Raw genomic sequence first — 17780 nt, 5'->3', positions numbered from 1 at the left:
ATGGTGGTCCTTCAGCCTCTAGGCTTCGGAAGATCTCAGCTCCTCAGTGTGGGTCAAGATGCTGTGCGATCCATACCTCTTATGCAATTTCATAAAGATTCTAAAAAGCCCTAAGATCGCTCTAACCTCACTCTCCGGTGCACGAGTCTATCAAGAACTAAGCCATACTCCTTATCGATATACGTATATACTCCGTGCGGACTACTATGGGGCTGTACCGGGCACCCTAGGTGGATGGTACGGCAGATTGTGAAGCTTGATGCTGCTGATCGCGATTGCCTCTATCCGATACGTAGGAGGCAGTTTCGAATTTGATTATCAAAAATAATATATTCATTCAGGATATGATGCTGCACTTATCAAGGAGATGCTGACTCTAGATCAATTGGTGGCCGAGATCACCTGACAATAAAGCGGCGGCCAGTGACGCAAGAGTGAGCTGGCTAACTCGAGGTCAAAGCAAGGCAACACTTCCAGACTGGAATCCTCCAGCTCGATGAACCAGGGTTGTATTCCTGTCATGCAATCTTCCCCATTGCATTCTTCGTCATCATCCGGCTGGGTCCGTGCATCATCTCATCACTCCATCACCCGCGTCGAAACCGTACGCAGAGTACACATGAGCGATCTCCATCCTAACAAAGCACCTCGGTGAGCTTGCATCCTCAGTTGTACACCACTCCTATCACCATGTCGCGGGCAGAAACGGAACCCCTTCTCCCTCGCTATGACGACGAAACGAGCCGTCAGCGTCGGCTGCATCAGAAGATCCATACCTATCAGATGCTTCGTGCCTTTTCCGAGGGGTACATGCCATCGACCGAGCAAGCAGTCGCCAACCTCCGCTCTTTACTAGCGTTCGATATCTTCAACCCTCGTAATCCCGATATAGGTTCGGTGGGCCGCCAGCTGGTCCGCGATTGCCGCCTGTGGATCCAGTTGTTGATCGAGTTCCTACAGACTAAGAACAGCGAGGATCAATTGCAGGAATTCATCTGGCATCTCTCCCACGGCAGGGCCACTATCCACGCCAGGCAGCTCACGCAACGAGCAGCTGATACGAAAGCCAAAGCAGACACTAAAGCAGGTAAGATAGACCATTTCCCTAGTTTTACGTATACTAATGCTGTCATGACAGCTTATGATAGCCTTCGGACTGTCGGAAACCTTCTGTTAACCAATGCCGACTTCCGCCTGTTCGTTGAAGACTTGACCACCGTAGGTCGTGAAATATTCTCGGATACAGCGTTCTCTCTGTCCAGAGCGTCACGAAAAGCCGGGAAGAAGCTCAAACCAAAGCAGGAGGACCAACAAGCTCTGTCTGGCGCCGGTGCGGATGAGGGGCATACCGTTTCAAATGAGGAGCTACGCGAAGAAGTAACTCATGTCGCAGACGTTGCTAAGAATGGACTTGTCCAAACGGGCAAGGAGGCTAAAGAGTCTGTCGAGGAACACCTGACCGGAAAGGAGCAAGAGACTCTGCTATACAGGCTGAAGCAGACAGTCCTCAAGCTCCGCGAGCGCAGAGACTACACGGACTCGGTTGCGATCCTTGCACGGTTGTTGCAGAAGTATGCCTCGGTCTACGTGAATGCCGCCACGGACGCCGTCGCAACTGCCGAGGACGAGACTGAGATTAACGAAGACCTCAAAAAGGCGATACGTAAATTTTGGGCACTGCTTCAGACGATTGGTGATTCCAAAGAATGGCAAGCTTTGGAACAACGGCTTCACGACGTGCTCCAGCACGCCAGCGGGGATCCTGATTTTGAGAACTTGGTGTCAGAAATAGGATCCGCCATGCAGGAAATGATGACAAACCCAGACTCTTTTGACTCGGCCCAGGAGAAAATTGGAGAGCTTAAGGAGAAATCCAAGCAAGTTGGCGCTGAGTCCAGTTTGCGAAAGGATGTGGACGAATTCCTTGCCCAGGCCAAACGAGCTCTGCACACCATCTCCCAGGATGAGTCAGTTTCCAAACTGACTAGCGCGTCTCGCAAGCTCTACAAGGATGTTTCAGAGGGCTATCATAACCGGCGTGGAAATCTGCCTGCGGATATGCTTGAGATCTTTTTGCCTCTTGTTCTCCGCAACATCCAATATATTCCTATTCCTCGCCTGGAGATTTCTGCGCCAGAGGTCGACCTTTTGATTGAGAACCTGATTCTCGAACCCGGTCACACTGTGAACTACTCGTCGTTCCTTCCTTATCGGATGCATGTTACCACCCGCAATGACATCGACGTCGTCAAGCGGCACTCGAAGAGGACTACAGCAAATTTGAGGACAATGTTCACCGTCTCACTTTCTGGGATCAACGTGAGTGCGTCAGAATTTGGCTTTTGGCTCCGTACCCATAAAGCCCTCTTCTTCTATCTCAAGGACCAAGGTATTGCAAGCTTCTACCTCGACAAGCGGGGTATCGATATCTCCCTAGACGTGGAAGTTGGTCGAGACCGCCTGGAGCAGATCTTCACCTTGCGCGGAGTACGTGTGCGCATCCACAAGCTCGACTACAAAGTGCACAGCGGTAGATGGAGATTTCTGATCTGGCTCACCAAGCCCTTCCTCAAGCACATGATCCGCCGGGTGTTGGAGAAGCAAATTGCCGAGTCAATCGTCCAGGCGGCTCATGCACTGAATAGGGAACTTGTGTTTGCTCGGGAGCGTCTTCGAGCCGCACGCATCGCTAGCCCTCAGGATCTATTCACTTTTGTCCGTGCGGTACTGGCCCGCTTGGCGCCAGCCCCTAACCCAGATATTGACGCCCGCGTGGGCATCGACGCACCAGGCAGTGGAGTCTTCAAGAACGTCTATGCTCCTGGGAGTCTTGTTAAAGTATGGAATGATGAGGCACGACAGGCACATGATGCTGTGGAGGAGGGCGAGGAAACTCCAGGCTTGCACAGGACCTGGCGAAATACCATCTTTGATGTTCCAGTATGACGATGTATATGCTAGCTGTTATGCGTTATGATCCATCCACCAATGTTTTTTTTTCTTCGGAAGCTCTATGAACTGCCACTAATAATCGACTAATGTGATCAATTGCTTGTCACAGTCAATAAATTCTGGTTCAGTTGCTCTGTCCTAAATGTACACGTGACCATAGTGACTGTAGATTTATCGGAATGGATCAACATCTCCCGGTCCGGCCACCTCATCCAAAGCTGAAGCGACAAATCTCATTCGCCTAAGTACATCATTATCTCCAATCAGTCACTTAACACTGGGACCTTTCTTGAGATCTTGACTGATCTTGAGACCCCAGGCCAACCTTGGATACTCTCCAATTTGGATTGTTTTACGACAAACGCAACTGGATTGAGTTGAACCATCACCGCCCGACTTACCCCAGCTCGCGAGTCAAGTCCGCTGTTCGCCAGAGCTTGTATTCCGATTTAGCTTCACTCGACGGAGGACAGCACACAACCCCTATCACTTATCACTACCTTTCCTCAAGGTCTCAGCTGCAAATGCGCTGAAGACACAGGCCGTCATAATGCGTCTTATGCGAGAGCTTTTCTTCACATTCGCTGTTGTGCTGCTGCTTGTGCAGTTGGTGCTCGCGGCCGAGGACTACTATAAAATCCTGGGTTTGGATAAGGGTGCTTCAGAGAAGGACATTAGACGCGCATATCGCACACTGAGCAAGAAGTTCCATCCGGATAAGAATCCGTGAGTCCGCGCATGTCTCAGGTGGAAAAGGAATGCTATAACTGACCGAGTGTAGCGGCGACGATACCGCACGCGAGAAATTCGTTGAGATCGCCGAGGCGTACGAAGTCCTGTCTACACCATCCACGCGCAAAATCTACGATCAGTATGGACGAGAGGGGGTTGAGCAGCACCGACAGGGCGGGCAGGCAGGCGGCCACACACACGACCCGTTCGATCTATTCTCCCGCTTCTTCGGGGGCGGCGGACACTTTGGACATGCGCCGGGTCATCGACGCGGGCCGGATATGGAGTTCCGCATTGGACTGCCGCTGCGCGATTTCTACACTGGTCGGTCGTTTGAGTTAAATATTGAGCGGCAGCAGATTTGCGAGACGTGTCAGGGAACAGGGTCCGCGGATCGCGAGGTCATAACGTGTGATAAGTGCTCGGGACGGGGAGTGGTTATTCAGAAACATATGCTTGCGCCCGGGATGTTCCAGCAGGTGCAGATGCAGTGTGATAAGTGTCGCGGGCAGGGGAAGACTATCAAGAAACCTTGTCCTGTCTGTCATGGGCATCGAGTCGTTCGGAAGGATGTTGAGACATCTGTCACGATTGAGCCGGGTATGGACAAGGGCACGCGCCTTGTGTTTGAGAATGAGGGAGATGAGAGTCCCGACTATATCGCGGGTGATTTGGTCTTGATTCTTGAAGAGAAAGAGCCGGAGCTGGGCACGGCAGAGGAATACCGAACAGACGGCACATTTTTCCGCCGGAAGGGACGAGATCTGTTCTGGAAAGAAACGCTGTCACTGCGGGAGGCATGGATGGGTGACTGGACGCGCAACATCACGCACCTTGACGGTCATGTTGTTCGTCTCGGCCGGTCACGCGGGGAAGTAGTACAGCCGCTGTCCGTGGAGACAGTCAAGGGCGAAGGTATGCCATTCTGGTCGGACGGACACATTCATGATCATGACGATCAGGGCCCCGGGAATTTATATGTTGAGTACATCGTCATTTTGCCGGACCAGATGGAGAGCGGAATGGAGAAAGACTTTCACGCGCTGTGGGAAAAATGGCGCAGGAAGAACGGGGTTGATTTGGCGAAGGACAGCCAACGGCCGCCAGCTCCAGTTAAGGACGAGTTATGATGTACTCTAGATAGACTACAGTTTATGACCTCATTCTGTAGACGTATTGTTCTCTTTAGCGCTCTTAGCCCATGTGATCTGTACTCCATCAGAGATAAACATTTTCGAGTTTGACACGTTTGCACCGGCAAAACGCACACCGCCCAGTTATCACTTCGAAAATTTATCCAAATCACCATTAAGGTAGCCCTCATATCAAACAAACGAATCAAGCCAACAACTCGAATCTAGACGTCAAAATGGTCCGCAAACTCAAGCATCACGAGCAGAAGTCTGTCTCATTCGTTTTGTTTCCACCCTGTATCCGATCACCTAACTAACCTGAAATCAATCAGACTCCTCCGGAAAGTAAACCTAACAACCTACAAATCCGACCACGCGCATCGAGAGTCTCAGATCATCCAACGATACTACCTCCAAAACCCCGTCGACTACAAGAAATATTCCGCAATTGTCGGATCCTTGCGGCAGCTCGCACACAAGCTCTCCGCACTTGACCCCGATTCCGACCCCATCCGCCAGAAAACTGAATCCGAGGTTCTGGATAAACTGTGGCGCATGGGAATCCTCAAACAAAGTCGTGAGCAAGGTGCAGGATTGAGTAGAATTGAGCGCGAGGTGACGGTTAGCGCATTTTGTCGACGACGGCTGGCAGTTGTTATGGCGAGGAGTGGGATGGTGGAAAACATCAAGACGGTACGTGTCCCTTTTATTTCTTCAGTTCTTTCTCTTCCTCCCTAATGAGATTTGTCGGAGGCTAATTGTGGTGATAGGCCGTAACGTTCATCGAGCAAGGGCATGTGCGTGTCGGATCGGAGGTCGTCACGGACCCGGCGTACCTGGTTACCCGGAACATGGAGGACTTCGTGACGTGGGTGGATTCCAGCAAGATCAAGCGGAATATCATGCGGTATCGCGAGAACCTGGATGATTTTGATCTAATGTAGGCTTGAGGGCGAATACCCTGGCTACATGCATGTTTGGTTGGGATGAGTGTGGATTGATACCCTGTTCCAGTGAATATTTATTCCTACGTATTGCATTTGTATTGCATGCGATGTTTAAACTCAAGCAAGGAAAAGCAAACAACGGCGTTGAGGTGCAATGATATGAAATTTGACTCTATGTATGCGTATATGTATCTGTATATGGGTATCACATGCAAACTCATGAAGCAGGTATGCCATCCACACAACAACCAAAAGAAGCAAACGCTAATGACGGCGAAACTTAGAAGGACGATCATAACCAGCTCATACTCGTCTTGCTCCTCTTAACTTGCACAACCAACCTCGGCTTCAGTTTCATCCCGAGTCCGCGCCGGCCCTGATTCCGATATTCACCGGACTCCAGCTCATCAGGGAGATCCATCCGAAACCTGCGGACGCTCCCCTCATAATTCGCTTTGCCGTCCCTTTCCTCCTCGAAGAAGGGAATCCGCTTATCGCCGAACTGGCACCACCGGGGTGCGACGCGGCGCCAGAGCCCTCGGACGCCGCTGCTCGCGCGGTCGATTTCCTTGTACTCGCGGCGCCGGGTGGAGGGAGATGTCCATTCGATTATAGTCGGTTTTGTCTCGGCGGAGAGATTAACTTCCACGCGCGAGACCGGGACGGTTCCGTGGTTGGCATGTAAGTTGCTGGAAGAGTATGAGTGGCGGAAAGTTGAGGAATGGTGGCGTTCAAGAATTGGCGTTACGGGAGGTGAGCTGACGTTGGAGTATGTTCTTGCTTGACGGGGAGTAAATGGCGGGGAAGAAGAGAAGGATGACTGGCGGGTGACAGCGGCGGTGGTAGAGGCAAGGTTGTTATCCTGGAAAAGGCGACAAGACTCTCGATGTAGGGCTATGAGATTCTCACGCCGGACCGGTGAGTCTGGTCTAGAAGGTGTCAGGGAGGTGGTGGTAACTGTACGGCGGTGAGAGTGAAGCGAGCTCCGACGACTATGGCTATGACCTCCATCACCACCTCCATTTCCACCTCCAGAGCGCCGGGTACTGCGAGAAGTCGAACGAATTTCACCGGAAGACCTTGTGGAAGGGGATACTGTCCGTCTCCGCTCTGGCGTCCGCAGCTTATCGGACACGGGCAGTGGTGAGGAATGGTCAAGCATACCGCCGTTCGCAGCTCTGGTGGATTTGGCTCCTTTGCTCAACCTTGCCTCAGAGAGGATATATACGCTCCCCGCAAGGTCAAGAGAATGGCAAGAGTGAGGTTTCTCAGAGGCAGCAGCGGCAGTACTAGTATGGGACGAGGTATCAAGCGAAGCCACTGGCACTGGCACTGGCACTGGTACTGCCAGCGACGTAGGAATGGACGATACGTCCTGCTTGGGATCGGAGCAGAGTGGAGCGGAACTAGGGGCTGCAAGGGTCGATGCAGCTAGATGTAGTGGAGGGACATCACTATTATGGTGGTGGACGTAGTGGTCATAGCCACCAGGGCCAGGAGGAAGGTGACGATGGCATGTGATGGAGGCCATGGTCGATAGGATGCGTCATGAGTGCCCGAAATTCAGTCTCCAACTCTGGACGGAAACGGCCTCACATGGCCCAGCAACCGCGAGTGGAGGGTCGGAACGATCAGCAAGGGTTCTGGCGGGAGAAACGGATAGAAAAGGGCGTGAATGGTCGAGGAATTTCTCCTTAGAGCGCCACCAGGACGTCTGGACGATTAGGTTAAGGATCTAAGAGGGGGAGTTTGCTATGGTCAGTCCGTGCGGCGAGTATAGGCTAGGCGTTCGACCAGGACATACGGGATAGATATGGGAACGGGGCTAGAATACATCCTGTTCTAAGCAAGAGAGAAAATGAGCGGATATTTGTCCGTGAGGAGCAGACTGTGGTCAGGCGACAGCAGGGCCGAAGATAAAGAAAAGCGCTTGAATTTTATAGTTGCGTCCTGCAGCGACATGGCCCCTCACCGTCTTATTATATCCTAATTTTTTTATGGGCCCTATGGCTATGGCGCCAACAGAAACCATAGCGTACGGCGACTACTTCGAGCAACCAGGGGCCAAGGAACTAGGGACTAGAGACCAGTGGCCACAATGCTGAGTGGAGGGCCGCCTGCTCCAGGCGGCTAGTGATGCAGTCTAACAGAGAAGTCTTCGATCGTCAGCACTTTACATGTTTTTAACCTTTTGAAAATTTGTCACTCGTATCTCGGAGCCTTTTTGATGCCCCGCATTCCACATCATCAGTGCCTTGCAGGCTTTGTGTCCCTGCATTCGATTCTTCCTGAAGAGCAGGTGAGCATCCAGTAGGCAAGCAAGTGATACACCATAAACCCCCTATCCAGCTTGAGCCCACGTCCACACTTAATATATAGTGGATATATGGGGTCAAATATATAGCAATATACCGGCTTTCAGGCAACTCTCATGCTCTTGCGTATGCTGCCCTGAATCTAGACCGTCGTATAGTGCAGCACACACCCCATACCGTTCCTCTCATTGGCTGATAATGCTGACCGCCACTTTTTGTCCTGCGGTCCCACTCAGCAGGCAGGCGGTGAGCCGCGGACGGCATCCGCTGATCTGCAAAACTTCGGACCCGTGGTTCCTGTTTTGTCCCTGAGCTTGTCCTCCCGCCAAATAACGTGGCGGATATACATCAACAGCCCCTGTCCGCCTTTGGACTGATCACTTGTTGGATATTAGTAGTAAGTTGTCAACAAATATGACGGAACTACAGCGGGTTGAATGCCGTTGGGTCCCCAGCACTCCACAGGTTCCCCGAAAAATTCTCTAGGGTCTCGAAATCAGGAACCCAGAACGGCCCATGTCCGTCCTCAAGATCAATCCACGGCGCAAGCTGTAGCGCCATCCGCACGCCGTGGTCCTGACTTGCCGGGTCGAAAAGACCCTGGTTCGGATTCGAGTCGGGTGTGACGACTGTGTGATGTGTGTGCGCTGTACCAGGGTATCCCGACGCGGTAGCTATCGCGGGATTAGGGTTCTGGCCTGCGCTGGCATGCGAACTGATGCCGAGACCGTATCCAGCACCCGGTCCAACTCCGAGTCCAGCATGCTGGGCTGTCATTAACTCGGCCATTCCCGCTTTTTTCGCGGCCTCGTTGCCTTGAAGTTTCTCCATGGCGGCGTTGACGAGAAGTTCAAAGGCGTCGCGGTATTTCTTCACCCAAACGGCGCGCTCGCCCATGACGAAGAGAACGGTGGAGCAAGCGCGGATGTCATTGCTCATCCGGACGGACCAGACCTGGTCGCTATGTGTCCAGAGCGCGTAGAGAAGGGTTATCCCGGAAATGAAGACTGTTTGAACAGCGAGGAAGGAGTGGCCATACTCCAAAGTTTGGTGAAGCCGTTTGTGTGTCTGGCAGATATCGCCTGCTGCGCGCAGGCATATGTGATAGTAGGGATCGGTGAGAGGAAGTGAAGGGAGGAAAGGTTGGATGAGGAGCCGTAGGGCACGGTTGTAGTGGAGCATGGGGTAGTCAAGGTCTGACCCCGTGAATCGTTGAAGGGCCGATACTTTCCATTCTTCCAGCTCGAGAAAAAGGCGGTCCATTTTGGAGCGGAGTAAATGAAGCGGCCTGTCAGCGCGGTAGATCTTATGTTGAATGCGCGAGTCGATGCGGCGGAGTGTGATCAGGTATATGGAGAAGGTGAGTGATGTGATACGGCTGCTCGTGCTGTTACCATTGGTATTACCCTCGGGCGAAGTAACTGGGGGGGATTCCGGCGGAAGCAGTGCTGGATCACGGACGTCGTCATCGACGTCGACCGGGAGAGGGAGGTCGATATGCCTGTCTGCAATACTGAATGGCCGTCCAAGAGACACTGATACAACTCGTTCTAGGTAGTATACTGTCCAAAACAGACGTCGCCGCATTTGTGCTGTGATTGGGTCGAGGTTTAGTTCGTTGGCTTTGCGGTGTAGCCCGAGATCGATTGCTGTACGCATAGCCAGGCCGATCATGTACCAGACACCTTGACTGGATGCAGAGCGCAGGTGGTATACGACTAGAAGCGTCATAGCCTCGACGTTCTCTACTGATCTAGTCTCACACATAGCTGGCACTTGCTGAAGGGCTGTGATGTAAAATCGCTGTATATATTTAGAAGTGTAAGACACAAAGGAAGGCGGGAAAGGATACCTCTGGTGGAACATAGTCGTATTTTTCACTCAACTGCATAGTGGTAGCTCCAATCGCATACGTCAGATATAGCTTGAAGATGCCGAATCGTTCGGATTTTGTGAGCTCTTCCCGCTTCGCTTTAGCTAGTCGCCAACGGTCCTCATGCAGACACCAGAGTTCCTTGCGGTCAAGGAACGGATACCGAACATGAAGCCTAGTCAGGTATGCGTGAAGAATCCGTCCACCCATCTCATCGTTTGGCGGTTCTGTGCTTTTCGCAAGCAACTCTTCCATGCGCAACGTACGCGGGCGATCCAGACCAGGAGCCCTGTCAGACGGCGTTGGCTGTGGAGGGAGTCCAGATACTCTGGGATCTAAATTCGCTCTACCCTCACCAGAGAGAGAAGGCTGATTGCGCGATGAAGACAGCACTTGGTTCCACACAGTGGCCTGGACCATTTCGCCCAGGTTGGCTGCGAGGGAGAGTCCCGAGCTCGAGCCAATATACGCAGGCGCCTCAGTGGAGTTGATGGCAAGAAATCCTACAAGTTCTCCTACCGCATTGTGGTCAATTCCGTTTCCCATCCCACTACCAGCACTCCCGGTACTGCCTGCCTGTCCTTGCCCAGCAGTATCTTGGGCATGCGGTGACAAAAACGTTGCGACCGGATGTGCATGGTTACTAGCAGTTCTGCTTTTAGCGGCCTCCGACTCTAGCTGCGACTCTAGATATGCAATGCGCTCCTCTAGGGCACGAGTGTATCTATCAGGTGTCTATGTCAGCAGCCACAGTAAGAGCATTGCATGATGCTGACATGACATACTCGCTCTGAGAGCCATTTTCCTGCCGAACTGATGCCTTGTCGCATTCAGCGCCGGCTCTGAGACAGTTGGAGCAGACAGGATACTCGTTATCACACTTGTTTGTCAGTCTCAAGTTTCTTAAGGGTGCTGGGTGCATCCACCTTTTGCTTCCTGGTCTTGCATCGAGTGCATGCCGTTCTTCCTCTCTTGCGAGGATTGTAGTCTCGGTAAGGAGAAGATGCCCTTGTCTGGGGTGCAGCCAAGTCAGAAGGGTTCATCGCGAGATGCGGAATCAGTCATTGTCGGCGCTGATTGAGAGTTGATAGTTGGAGAAGGGGAGTTGGCTTGACTCCACGGCCTTAGCATCCGCCAAGACGCGTGCCGTGGACGGTTCCTGGCCTAGAGGCACCACCAACCATAACGCACTAGTTGTTATCTTGGTACCTGATAAGCTCTTATGTTTTTATCTACTAGTATATCCATTGGGCTAGCGTACTTGATTGCATGTATTGAAATCAGACAAGGCGCGAGGCCGATATATATTATCAGGACGTAAATCCTATCTATTGATTGGGGAAGTGCCGCTGGTCAAGTCTGGGTATGCACTAAAAAACGGAATCGACCGTATATGTGGGTAGTAGATGATAACAAGAAAAAGGAAAATGAAAAAGATAGAGATGGAAAAAAAGGCATTTGAAAATGATGGGCCATACAGGCAAGTATGAGAGGGTTTCCACGAGAAAGCGGAAGTGAGACTGCGAGAGAGAGAGGCTGCGAGGCTAAGTTATGTGAAACAGCGTTCACCAATCTCAGGGTAACGTATTAGAGAATGTATTCCGGAATTATATAAAAGCAAAGGAGTGGAAAATGAAGGTTATTCAGACCTTATGTAGGACTATTGTGGGTATGTGCTGGAGCTAGTGGAACATCCATTGGGCCAGTTGGCGCCCAAGCCGATGGCGCCCCGCGCGTGCTAGCCCTACGATTGCTGTCATATCGATGCGCCTCATTGAGCCGTTCGTTTGCGCTTTCAACGATGGCCTGAGCGGCGGCCGTGGGTGCCGATGGGCCGGCGCCGTGCGGTATACTGGCATGATCGGGAATAGGATGCGGAGGAATGTAATGCCCGCCAGTCACGTTTCCTTGATTAGGAAAGAAGCTCTGGTTGAGAGCACCACACGTGGTGCAGGAGAATTCGATCTTGAAATTTGTAAGAACTAGTTGCGGTGCGGAAGGATGGCCTTGAGTAGGTTGGGGCTGAGTTTGTGTCGGAGACTTGGTGAGCCCTGCCTGTCGAGGAGTAGGTTGTATTGGTGTTGGTAGAGAATAGGAAGGTTGTTGTGAGGTTACTTGGGCGTGTAGGGGATGGTTGAGGGACGTCGGCTCATGCTGTGGAACCGCTGGCGCTTGCAGAACCGGTGTAGGAGGAGGTAGTGGTTGTTGCGTTTGAACCGTGGACTGTATCCTTTGAGGATTTTGTAACTGCTGGGGATGTTGCTGTATCGGCTGTCCCTGTAAAGGTGTAGCGGAAAAGGTAGGATTTGGTGGATCTTCGTTTTGTGACTGGGGATTATCAACTAGATTCGGCGGAACAGACTCAGGCATCCATCTCTGACCCGGAATGCCAGCATAAGCTGAACCCTCACTCTGCCCTTCTACAGGCGGTGGCTGAGACTCCTGTCGGTCCTCCCCACTTGACGAGTTGGCTGCATCGCTTTGCTGCTGAGAACCCCTCTGCTGAAGTCTGATTAGGGCACGTTGGGCCTGCCTAGTGGATATATCGTATCCGTGATACCGTTTCACCGCGTCAACAATATCCTGCGCCTTGATTTTGTTTCGCATGTCAAATAGTTTCGGTATCTCACTGAGCAGGAACCGCACATGGGAGGCTTCCGAGCGAGCCGGGGTCTTGGTCGTCGAGGTCGCATTTCGTCGACAGCTATGACTGTCCTGAAGACTGCTGATATATGTTGCGTTCCTGTTTGCACGACAAACGACACGAAAGAAGCAATTGGGCGAGGACCGGCAGCCTATCACCACACTCTTCTTGTTGCTCCGCGTCACGCGAAGTTCCCAATGTTGCCGCACAGATATACTCCGTACCAGAGCTTTAAAGTCTTCCAATGATGCAAACCGCTGGCCCACATGGAGACCCGAATACATCTCCGTCATCTCGATCAGGGAAAACGGCGCAAAACGGAGGGCGACGAGTCGATACCAACAGACCTTCCCATCAGTGGAGTTCTATTCGAGGTTCCTGGTTCGAAAAAGGAGTCGACCTGGTTCGCATCGTTTTAGAAATAGGACCTGGCATGCGCGGATTTCAATAGTAGACGAGTTCGAAAAGCCAAGATGATTACAGTGGACGCAGAAGAGGGATCCCAGTATCGGGCCGATCCAAGAAGTCAGCCGAAAAGCTGGGCTCCAATAGAGCCAACAGATGCCGACGGGGTTTGGGAAAGTATGCTAAACGTAGATTAGGAGTAGATGGGGTAATGACAGTAGCAGCAATAGTAGCAGATTTGCAGTGATAGTTCGAGAGAGCAACCCGCATGGGAGGTATTCAGACCAGACGGGGAGTCACCTTCCGCCTAGCGTGTTGCTCCAACCGCAACTGCAACTGACCGCTACCGCTCCATTTAAACCACACCCAAGCCCTCTCGGTGGCCGAGCAAGCGAAACACGCGGTGCCCCCCATCAATTGCTAATTATTCAGGGTAGCGGATAAGCACATCCATCATGACGTCTTACGGACTGCTTGATCAGGCGGACGAAGGTCGGTTCTTGCCTGCTCATATTTGTTTCAGACCTAACTTTCAGCCATCCAGATGCCCTCCACAAGACCCGCCTGCTGAACGTCGAGGAGAAACCTTTCAAAAGAATCTCGAAGCGCCTTCTGAATCCCGAATCGATAATTATTTCGAACGCGACGCTCCCTACGCCTCCGCCCGAGGGAGCCGACGAGGATGCTACGGCGTCTGCGGAGGCAGAAAAGCAAAAGAAGCTTGAGGAATGGCGCCAGTTTCGTGAAGATGCATCCCTGGACTTTGCGGCCTTTGAGGGCAGTATCGCACGCATACAGTTTCTGCTCACGAGTAATGAAAAGGAACGCGAGCGGTATGTAGCTGAGAAAGAGCGAATTCTTTCCACGATGCAGGCCGTTCGGAACAGCACTGTGGAGTTACGTGTTCAGCTGGAAGAAGCGCAACGAATTTTGGCACTACGGAAAAGCTACGACGAGCAGACGGAAAAGATTACCAGTAACAGACTCCTGAAGCCCCGAGAAGATCAACAGGCGAACCTGCAGAAATTGCAAGCGGAGATTGCCGAACTAGAGAAAGAGAGCAAAGAATACGCAAAGACCTGGGCAGAGAGGCGAGAACAGTTTGGTCGAATCGTGGAAGAAGGAATGCAGCTTCGACGACTAATCCGAGATGAAAAGGAAGAGGTAGAACGTCGAGAAGGCATGCAGGAGGACGAGGATGGGGATGACGGGGAAACGTCTAAGGGAAAATTGAGCGGTGCAAACACGCCGCGACCTGACCAGGAGAGCTCAACGCCTTCCCAGCCAGGTCATGATGAAGGGGATCGCTCACCTCTTCCAGTACCGACGGACAAAGCCACGCCAGGGGCTACGACTCCTCTACGGCAAGTTACAACTGCCGCAGAAGTAAAACAAGAGGACGCGACGATGGTGGACGAAGGCGAGGTGACAGGTGACGAGGACGAACGAAATGATGATTTAGAGGAAGGCGAAGAAGTACCGGATACCAGTAACGTCGACAAAATGGACACTACATAAGAGGTTATGGCTTATGCCTTGAAATATCAGGAGTCAGGTGGTGGCGTTCACCATTGGAAACAGGAATCGCCTTGATTTGTGAATACTTCCTTTAACTTTATTATTGTTTCTGCGCTTATTGTCTATCTTTCAGGCAATCTCCCGCTCAGCGACTCTGGCATTCGCAATGGCTTCTTTAGCGGCATTGATATGCTCAACATTGCTTTCGGCTCCCTTCTTCCCCTCTTCGACCTGGCGCAGGACTTAGTATGCACGGCGCTTCTGTTCTGTCCAAGATAAGAACTCACCAGTAGACCGTTGAGCTTGGCAATGGATTCTTCAATCTTCTGCTTCAGGCTCGGGAAGATCCTCTCCGTTTCCTCCAGTGCAAGCCGCTTCCGGCGATCAGTGACTTACCCTACAGCTTGATGGGACCGGAACGCAGCGTACCTCTTGTTTCAGCATGTAGTCTCTGTTCTCGTCTGTGCTGGCGTCCTGGGCTTCTAGCTTCTTGATCCTTTCTTTTTGTTGCTCTGCCTCGCGGCGATACGACGCCTCTTCTTTAACCAGGCGCTGAACTGCACTTGTGGCGATTTCTAGCTGAGAACGTGGGGCCATGATGATAACGATTATGATGTTTTATGCCTGATTATGTATAAGTATATCATCGTCTTGTAATAGGTAAAGCAGGTCCCGCCGACCAGACCTGGTCAATGTTTGAGTACGGTTGTCGCGGGGAGCATAGTGAAAAGCTATGTAGCTTCCTTGAGGTGTAACTTCGAGGGATGTGGCTCAGAATCTCGAAGAAATAAGTGATCCATGACTTACCTATGTTGTACTGTTTTCAATTGCGTCGTTTGTCTTACTTCATCAGCGTATGAGAGGTCAACAGCGTAGCGATGCTCATCCAACTTCTGCCCCTCCATAATGATGCTGGTATGCCGTGAACGATCTGTTTGTGCTGTTTGCTCTGCTTATCTGACAAAACCACACGCTGGTCCACTTAGACCTTTCCATTCAGCATTCTGATTGGAAAATGGTTGAAGAACTACAACAGTCTAACACCGCTCCTTGACCTCAGTCTATCAACCCCCAAAAACGTATAAAAGCATTAGATGGGTTTCGCTACTCTGTCACATCGACCAGACAATTACTCCGGCGGCCCTCCGTCGGGCTGTTTAGCCCGAGAGGTAGATAGCTATACGGGGACATCGCAAGGCTGCGTATATTTGCCGATGTCGAGTTGACGCCGGCATTTTCAGCCTCGCTGTTATGAGGCAGCTTCGTTCATTGTCTCTTACATATTACTGGGCATTTTTAAATTTGTTAGAGGATTATCATGCCTTAATACGATGAGGCTCATCTTCTCCGCAATCATCCGCCGGGGCGTCACTCTCAGCCAGTAACAACGACGCATTCCTCGCTGCAAATTGCCCTGCTCAGTCCTTAGACTCTGTAGCAGCCTTACAGGCTCGTTTATTTGGCAACATTTGGGAAAGGCAGCTGTGTGGGCATGACGTGGAGCATGCAGCTGTCAAACCTTCCATGCCGTACGCCTTCCACAACCGGGCGTGGACATCGGGGCACTACGCTTGACGAATGGCAAAGAGGGTGTCTAATCGTAATCACTATCTTCTATAGCACATTTTGCCTACAAAAAGGGCCGTGCTCCCATTGTAATCATGACTGCTTTTCAGTCTTATTTCTCCCGCCTTTTTATTTGACGAAGTCGGAATATATATTCCATGTTTCACCGTCAAAATGAGGTACGTGCTAGCTTTTCTGTATACAGTCAAGTATTTGCTCTGAAACGAGAACACTGTAGGTATTGCATTGCCGAACCAAGCGAGTACCTCGTGCTCACAGGAGCCGGTATTGCAGACATTGAGATCTGCAAGAAGGCCTGGGTGTGGCCGTGGCAGCGGGTACAGTCAACAAATATGCAGTTCGATCAGAAAGTGTTGACCAACTGCAGTGCGCAAGGATCTCAGTCATGCCATTCGATTTTTCCCTCAGCCTTCAAGCTATGACAATTGAAAAGCTTCAATTTTCACTTCCTGCCGTATTCACCATTGGCCCAGAGGACAAGCTGTCGTCCCTCAAGAAATACGCGCTCTTGCTTAGTGGGAAAACTGGACATCAACCATCCACTAGACCAGCTGCAGCAACAGAAGACCTAAATACGCCAACTACAAGAAATCATGTCCAAGATATCGTTAAGGGTATCATCGAGGGTGAAACCCGGGTCATTGTTTCGAGTATGACTATGGAGGAGATCTTCAAGGAGCGCCAGATCTTTAAGTCAAAGGTCATCAGCAATGTCCAGAATGAGCTTGAACAATTCGGACTGAAAATGTACATTCGGTTTTGCTTCTCATTCAGGCTTCAGCTGACCATATTCTAGATACAATGCCAACGTTAAAGAACTCCAAGATACCAAGGGCAGCGAGTATTTTGCTTTCCTAAGCCGAAAAGCCCAAGAGGGAGCCTTGAACCAAGCGAAGATCGACGTTGCAGAGGCCCGCATGAGAGGTGAGATCGGCGAGGCTGAAAAGAAGGGACGAACAAAACAAGAAATATCGAAGATTGATGCAGAGACTGCGGTCCTAGAGACGAAACGCAAGGCCGAAAAGGCTAAGGCCGACTCGGAGCTTTTGAACCGTCAGACAGAGCTTGACTCCCAAGTGGAGATGGGTAAGATCATTGCAAAGCGCCAGACTGAATCGAGAGATGCAGAGCTGCAGAAACAGGTTGAGACCAAACGGGCAGAGACAGAGCTCGAGCGCCTCAGGGCTAAGCAGGTCACAAAGAGTAAGGTAGAGCGAGAGTCAGCTCAGGAACAAGCAGACGCGCTGTACTACTCCAATACCAAGGCCGCCGAGGGGAGACTATATGAAGAGAAAATGGAGGCGGATGCAAGATGTACGTTGCCGTGCTATGTTATTGTGCTAGAAATTGTATTGAACAAGTGCAGTCTACCGCTCCTGCAAAGATGATGATGCCATGTTCAACACGAAGAAACGTGAAGCTGAAGGAGTCATGGAAATGGCCAAGGCTTATGGTGCCCTTATTGATGTCCTCGGGGGCCCTGATGCCTTCCTTCAGTGGAAGATGATTGAGACTGGCATGTACGAGAGACTGGCTCTGGCAAACGGTCAAGCCATCCAAGGCCTTCAACCAAAGATCACCACATGGAATACCGGAGGCAAGTGGCCAAGGCTCTTCACCATTGGACCCCACTAACAGTGTAGACAGATGGTGCAAGCGGTTCTGGTGATGCGA

At 51.4% G+C, this 17780-nt stretch overlaps 9 protein-coding genes across 9 annotated transcripts, besides 1 other annotated feature; 5 read left to right on the top strand and 4 right to left on the bottom strand.

Annotated features, from left to right (window-relative positions):
• Nucleotides 1-17780: part of a sequence feature (contig 1.105 755..277183(-1)) that runs on past both edges of the window.
• Nucleotides 691-3089, top strand: ANIA_06169 (uncharacterized protein; the record flags this gene model as incomplete). Its single annotated transcript, XM_658681.2, has 2 exons — nucleotides 691-1087; nucleotides 1139-3089. The coding sequence occupies 2 exons, from the start codon at nucleotides 691-693 to the stop codon at nucleotides 2944-2946; spliced, it is 2205 nt and encodes a 734-aa protein (XP_663773.1). The 3' UTR covers nucleotides 2947-3089.
• ANIA_06170 (putative DnaJ domain protein) lies at nucleotides 3428-4838 on the top strand. The gene is made up of 2 exons (XM_658682.2): nucleotides 3428-3678; nucleotides 3734-4838. The coding sequence occupies exons 1-2, from the start codon at nucleotides 3503-3505 to the stop codon at nucleotides 4812-4814; spliced, it is 1257 nt and encodes a 418-aa protein (XP_663774.1). The 5' UTR covers nucleotides 3428-3502; the 3' UTR covers nucleotides 4815-4838.
• Nucleotides 5013-5761, top strand: ANIA_06171 (snoRNA-binding rRNA-processing protein IMP3; the record flags this gene model as incomplete). The annotated part of the gene is made up of 3 exons (XM_658683.2): nucleotides 5013-5085; nucleotides 5150-5510; nucleotides 5588-5761. Exons 1-3 carry the CDS (start codon nucleotides 5054-5056, stop codon nucleotides 5759-5761), a joined length of 567 nt encoding a protein of 188 aa, XP_663775.1. The 5' UTR covers nucleotides 5013-5053.
• Nucleotides 6057-7295, bottom strand: ANIA_06172 (uncharacterized protein; the record flags this gene model as incomplete). The annotated part of the gene is made up of 1 exon (XM_658684.1): nucleotides 6057-7295. One exon carries the CDS (start codon nucleotides 7293-7295, stop codon nucleotides 6057-6059), a length of 1239 nt encoding a protein of 412 aa, XP_663776.1.
• On the bottom strand, nucleotides 8503-10995 carry ANIA_06173 (putative C6 transcription factor; the record flags this gene model as incomplete). Its single annotated transcript, XM_050611783.1, has 4 exons — nucleotides 8503-9882; nucleotides 9932-10687; nucleotides 10767-10832; nucleotides 10879-10995. The coding sequence occupies 4 exons, from the start codon at nucleotides 10993-10995 to the stop codon at nucleotides 8503-8505; spliced, it is 2319 nt and encodes a 772-aa protein (XP_050466988.1).
• Nucleotides 11249-13009, bottom strand: ANIA_06174 (uncharacterized protein). Its single transcript, XM_050611778.1, has 2 exons — nucleotides 11744-13009; nucleotides 11249-11634 (listed from the first exon to the last, which is right to left on the bottom strand). The coding sequence occupies exons 1-2, from the start codon at nucleotides 12887-12889 to the stop codon at nucleotides 11596-11598; spliced, it is 1185 nt and encodes a 394-aa protein (XP_050466987.1). The 5' UTR covers nucleotides 12890-13009; the 3' UTR covers nucleotides 11249-11595.
• ANIA_06175 (uncharacterized protein) lies at nucleotides 13457-14519 on the top strand (the record flags this gene model as incomplete). The annotated part of the gene is made up of 2 exons (XM_658687.1): nucleotides 13457-13493; nucleotides 13546-14519. 2 exons carry the CDS (start codon nucleotides 13457-13459, stop codon nucleotides 14517-14519), a joined length of 1011 nt encoding a protein of 336 aa, XP_663779.1.
• ANIA_06176 (putative tubulin-specific chaperone Rbl2) lies at nucleotides 14593-15116 on the bottom strand (the record flags this gene model as incomplete). The annotated part of the gene is made up of 3 exons (XM_050611769.1): nucleotides 14593-14750; nucleotides 14807-14893; nucleotides 14949-15116. 3 exons carry the CDS (start codon nucleotides 15114-15116, stop codon nucleotides 14649-14651), a joined length of 357 nt encoding a protein of 118 aa, XP_050466986.1. The 3' UTR covers nucleotides 14593-14648.
• Nucleotides 16260-17741, top strand: ANIA_06177 (protein floA; the record flags this gene model as incomplete). Its single annotated transcript, XM_658689.1, has 5 exons — nucleotides 16260-16264; nucleotides 16324-16423; nucleotides 16474-16853; nucleotides 16903-17420; nucleotides 17473-17741. 5 exons carry the CDS (start codon nucleotides 16260-16262, stop codon nucleotides 17739-17741), a joined length of 1272 nt encoding a protein of 423 aa, XP_663781.1.

Source organism: Aspergillus nidulans, chromosome I, assembly GCF_000011425.1.
Source record: "Aspergillus nidulans FGSC A4 chromosome I".
In the NCBI taxonomy this organism is placed as follows: Eukaryota; Fungi; Ascomycota; class Eurotiomycetes; order Eurotiales; family Aspergillaceae; genus Aspergillus; species Aspergillus nidulans.
The sequence above is the reverse complement of the archived record's forward strand: the minus strand, read 5'-3'. Positions and strand labels throughout refer to the sequence as shown.